General features: G+C 36.8%; 1 protein-coding gene across 1 annotated transcript in view; it reads left to right on the top strand.

Annotated features, from left to right (window-relative positions):
* Positions 1-5,628, top strand: part of LOC108904004 — a 29,540-nt gene that overhangs the window by 8,487 nt on the left and 15,425 nt on the right. The window contains exons 3-7 of the mRNA XM_023455214.1: positions 267-430; positions 497-828; positions 885-1,089; positions 1,865-2,110; positions 2,944-3,374. Coding sequence (XP_023310982.1) covers positions 267-430; positions 497-828; positions 885-1,089; positions 1,865-2,110; positions 2,944-3,374 — 1,378 coding nt within the window. The remainder of the gene's footprint in view (positions 1-266; positions 431-496; positions 829-884; positions 1,090-1,864; positions 2,111-2,943; positions 3,375-5,628) is intronic.

Here is a 5,628-nt window from a genome sequence, read left to right as displayed (position 1 = left end):
CCATTTTTATGTAGAATTGTCTGCTTTACAACTTTCATGAAAAACTTTTTTTTCTAGCTCTTACCCTTTTTGAGTTATCTTGAAAAAGCCCTTTGTTTTATCTTTTTCCACCCTTGGCCGGGGGTTGAACAAAAAATTACTCTCACTTATTGTTATAATATACCTTAAACTAGCTCATATCAAAAATTCAGCCAAGTTGACAAAATTTCGATTTAAAGGCTTAGTTAATTGGACTAAATAGCAGCTTATAATTTATAATTTTGTAGATACTCTGGTATGTATCAGTTCTTCGTGCCAACATTAGTGTTGAAAGACCCAGATCTGATAAAGCAGATAACAGTTAAGGATTTCGAGCATTTTACTGACCACAGGGCTTTCATTCCTGAAGATGCTGATCCCCTCTGGGGCAAAAACTTGTTCGCTCTTAGAGGTAAACGATAGTTCATATGGCTTAAAAGTTTCCTTGAGTTAAATGTGAATCAACAAACCCTTTCAGGTCACAAATGGCGCGACATGAGGACCATCCTCAGTCCCTCCTTCACCAGCAGCAAGATGAAGGCCATGTTCGTTCTAATATCGGAATGCGCCGAAAATTTCGTACAACACTTCCAGAAGAAAAACGAAGACGTTCTAACGATAGAGTTTAAGGATACATTCACTCGTTTCACAAATGACGTGATAGCCACTACAGCTTTCGGAATTCAAGTCGATTCCTTGGGTCAGCCGAAGAATCACTTCTACTTGATGGGGAAAGAAGCCACGGATTTCAGTGGCTTGTGGAAGAATTTAAAATTTTTCGGATATTTCCTATTTCCAAAACTTTATAACGTAAGTTCAGAAAGCTGTTTTCCTAGGTATCATCAAATGTTAGAGAATTTTTTTAGTTGCTGAAGGTGAAGCTATTCTCGGCGGATGTGAGTCATTTCTTCCGACAAATTGTGGGAGACACTATTAAACTGAGGGCAGAAAAAAACATCGTCCGGCCGGACATGATCAATCTGCTGTTGGAAGCAAGGAAGGGAATCCAAAGACAGGAAGAAAATGGTGTGATTGACACTGGATTTGCCACTGCTGAAGAGAGCGATTTAGGTAAGTCTGAAAATAAGTTCAGTTTCAGAAGCAATATCTAATTCTTATTTGTATTTATCGTCTAATTAAAAAGTATAACATCGCATGTTTGAGGGGTCCGTCATCGGCAATGACCAGGAGGTACGCATCTGATGCCGCCTCTGACGTCGCACTCCTCGATGCCGACCTCCTGGTCATTGCCGATAACGGACCCCGGCTTCTTCTTCTGCAATCCAGATTCCCCACCCCCGCACCCCACTGACACTTCTTCAGCGTGACCTTGCAGCAGCTGCTGCTGCTGCTGCTGGAGACCTGATGCCGGCTCCGGATGGCGGTAGCCCGGTGGTAGCCTGGTTACGGTCTAGAATGTCTACTGCTTAACTACTTCTTTCCTAGCTTTAAACTTAAACCCCACAACTATCTCTGTCTTATTTTATTCTCTCTCTCTCTAACTGTCTCCTTATAATTCTCGTCCAGTTCAGTAATTTGTGTTCTCGTCTCTGATAAACCAGTTCATACCTTACCTCATCTTTAATATTGTTATTCGCTATTTAAGTTCTCTAAGTAAATCATAAATTAAAGAATCTTCTCGTGTGTGACCTAGTATCAGTTTTGTTGTTACTGCAAGCTGTTATCCGACGTCATTTCCTGATGAATCACACATAAACGACGATTGTTATAACTTTTTCTTGCATCAACGGGACCGAATGTAATACTTGATTAAATGTTAGGTTAGTTGAATTTATCGTTTATACATAATTACAGCAAATTTATATCACCAAATAACAATTTGCAGGTAAATCTACCAAAGTGATCAGGGATATATCGGATATGGACATCACTGCACAAGCTATGATATTCTTTTTCGCCGGATTTGACACTGTATCGGGACTTATGTGTTTCTTAGCCTATGAATTGGTCGCCAATCCAGATATCCAGGACAAGCTAAGAGAAGAGATTAAAACTACTTTGGAGGAATGTGGAGGCAAACTCACTTATGAAGGTCTGCTCAAAATGAAGTACATGGATATGGTGGTATCAGGTTAGTATTCACGGTAGGCAATACCATGAAGCTATATTAAAAATATTTCTTTCTATTTCTTACAAAGAAGATATATATAAAATGAAAAGCGTATCGATATGTAATAGAATGTTAGCAGAAATTCGGTTTGTCATGCAAAGGGGTGTCTTCTCAGTTAAGTCTAAGAAAAAAGTTCCTAAGGAATATCTCGTAAGCAGCCTTGTTTCCGATTAAACATAAAAAATATATAGAATTTGACACCAAGCAAATTTGTGACACATTGGAACTGAACGTAGCTATTATGGATAAAATACAGCGGTAAAAGATGCAACCCAGTATTTCTATCAACTATGGTCGCTTGTTTATATTCGACGTAGCAAGGTTGCGACGTCGAATAATACATAACGACACCAAAATCACTCCGATCGAACCACTCCTGCGCCCATCGATCGCGACTGAACATTTGTTACACTCTGAAACTTTATACAGGGTGGTCCCGAGGTAATGGGCCAAAATCCAACGAGGATTGACGTGAAGTTATTCATTAACACTTGATGAAATTTTTTGAAAGGGGTCTCAAAACTTGAGGAAATCAGTGGAGTACCATTTTTTCCCAATAAAAACTAATTTCAATACATTATCTCTTTCGGTTCCTATCACTGTATAGGCAAAAATCAGTTTTTTCCTAAAATTTAACACCCTACAACTTGGAAGCCAGTTTCTTTGGGACATAAGCCCATGGGGACCCTTCTTGCTAGAATTAACTGAGAAATCATCGCCTTTATTATCAGAACGTACTGGATTTTATCCAAACTTATTTTCTGGTACCCTAATACCATTTGGTGATGTTGTAGAAACTCTAAGGAAATGGCCAATCGCCGTAGCTGTGGACAGGGTATGTACAAAACCCTACACCATAGAACCGACAAGACCTGACGAGAAACCTGTGCATCTAGACAAGGATGACGTGCTTTGGTTGCCCATTTTCGCCATGCACCGTGATCCGGAACACTTCCCGAATCCAGAACGTTTCGACCCCGAGAGATTCAGCGATGAAAACAAAGGCAACATCAAACCCTACACCTACTTTCCCTTTGGTTTGGGTCCTCGTAACTGTATTGGTTCTAGGTTTGCTCTACTGGAGACTAAGACTGTGATATTCCACATTTTGAAGAGTTTTGAACTGGTTCCTGTCGAAAAAAGTAGAATTCCTATTCAGATATCTAAAAAGCAGTTCAACTTGACTGCCGATGGTGGTTTTTGGTTCGGATTGAAACGTATCCGTGTTTAAACGTTAGAGTCATAGTACAAAAGTCACGCAAGATATATTTTAAGTATTTTGGGTATAGAAGATACTGTTTTATAAATAAATAAATACAGAAATGATATTTTTCGTAATGCGCATGTGTTTTATTTGGGACCTCAAATAATTTCAATTAATATTTCACTATGTTGTATGAGACAAATGTTTAGTTTGACTTTGTGAGCAAAATAAGAGAAAAATAATAAAATTCACCATGTATAAAAGTACATTTCTTGTAAACGTCACTTTGACGGCTAGTGTTATTCGAGTTCCATGACGATACACTATTAAAAAAAAAAAACAGCATTATAGTTGTGTTGCTCTTAATATATTATAATATAATACAGGCTCGTTGATATGAATGGAAATGGTCGATTATTTATCTCCTAAAGTAAGACAGCTATTGAAAAAATATAAGACACAAACATTTTAGGCCAAAATCAACCAAAAAGTCATGACGAAACAAAGTTGCTTTTTTTAAAGGAACATTTTTCAATTCTTCTCAAAATTCTAAACAAATTTCATAGCGTTAACCTACTTAGCAAATGTTGTAAGTCCCCTTTTTATTCCTACAGAGATTTTGGTGGACGTACGACTATTTCTGCGTTGAATCGAATGCATAGCAGTGGACATTCCACATTTGCGTTTTGATGTTTTGGCGCGCTGACTTCTCAGCATGACAGGTTCATGCACTGCCCGCTAGATGCCACCAAAATCTCTGTCTGGATAAAAAGTGGACTTACGACATTTGCTAAGTAGGTTAAGGATGGAAACTGACGCATTTCTGGTTGCCTAAATTATATCGAAAAATGGTAGAAAACAGCCCTTTTTTATTCCAATATATCTTTTGAAAGCAATGGAAGAAAGTAGTAAAATTTCATATCACATTTGGCAAAGTATAAATGAAGACAGTAAAGCAAAAATTAATTGTGATAGGTAAATAATTCGTGAGAAATTAATTTCTAAATATGAAGGTTTTTTGGACTTTTACAAAGAANGCTCTTAATATATTATAATATAATACAGGCTCGTTGATATGAATGGAAATGGTCGATTATTTATCTCCTAAAGTAAGACAGCTATTGAAAAAATATAAGACACAAACATTTTAGGCCAAAATCAACCAAAAAGTCATGACGAAACAAAGTTGCTTTTTTTTAAAGGAACATTTTTCAATTATTCTCAAAATTCTAAACAAATTTCATAGCGTTAACCCACTTAGCAAATGTCGTAAGTCCCCTTTTTATACCGACAGAGATTTTGGTGGACGTACGACTATTTCTGCCCTTGAATCGAATACATAGCAGTGGACATTCCACATTTGCGTTTTGATGTTTTGGCGCGCTGACTTCTCAGCATGATAGGTTCATGCACTGCCAGCTAGATGCCACCAAAATCTCTGTCTGGATAAAAAGTGGACTTACGACATTTGCTAAGTAGGTTAACGAATAGCACTTCATGTACCTAAATTAATCGTTTTCGGGATATCGAATTTTGAAAATAACTTTTTACTATTCTCAAATTTATTATAAAAGAAAAAAGACCCCAAATTATGTATATTTATTTTGAAAATAACACAAGGTGGATAATACGGCTATGATTTAATTTTATTGTTGCTTTTTTTACAGAAAATAAAAAAGCATAATAGTTAAAAGTTGATAAAAATGCATGAAATGAAAAAATGTATTTTATCCACGACTATTGTATAATGTACCCATTATACGTCTGTTTGCTCGACCTTAACAATACCCATTAATCACGGCAGTGATTAATGAGTCATTAATCACTACTGTCAGATGCTTCCTTAATTTAGCTATAATATTATATTGTTCTGCTACAAACAATCCGTTTTTAAAATTTTATCGTGTAAACCACTAAATATTTTCAATTCAGTGCTGTACATATAAAAAAAAAATTAAAAAAGTGAATTTTCCTAGACCGGATTCGAACCCGGGACCCGCGGTTGGAAGGGAAAGAGCATCTACACTGAGCCATCAGCGACTTCATTTGTGCGAGTCGTATATCTGTTTCTTAACATACCATGTTTTTCGAAACATTTCAAAAAAAACTTCAACAAAAATATTTAGTAGTCGTGGATAAAGTATAGTATTCTACTCCCGTATAATGGGTATTATTCACTCGGTGATTTAGGCCACTCGCCTGCGGCTCGTGGCCGTAAACTTCACCTCGTGAATAATACCCATCATTATACGCTCGTTGAATAATATACTATTAT

The sequence above is a fragment of the Anoplophora glabripennis genome, unplaced genomic scaffold, assembly GCF_000390285.2.
Source record: "Anoplophora glabripennis isolate ALB-LARVAE unplaced genomic scaffold, Agla_2.0 scaffold237, whole genome shotgun sequence".
Lineage (NCBI taxonomy): Eukaryota > Metazoa > Arthropoda > Insecta > Coleoptera > Cerambycidae > Anoplophora > Anoplophora glabripennis.
This window is presented reverse-complemented; position numbering and strand designations above follow the sequence as displayed.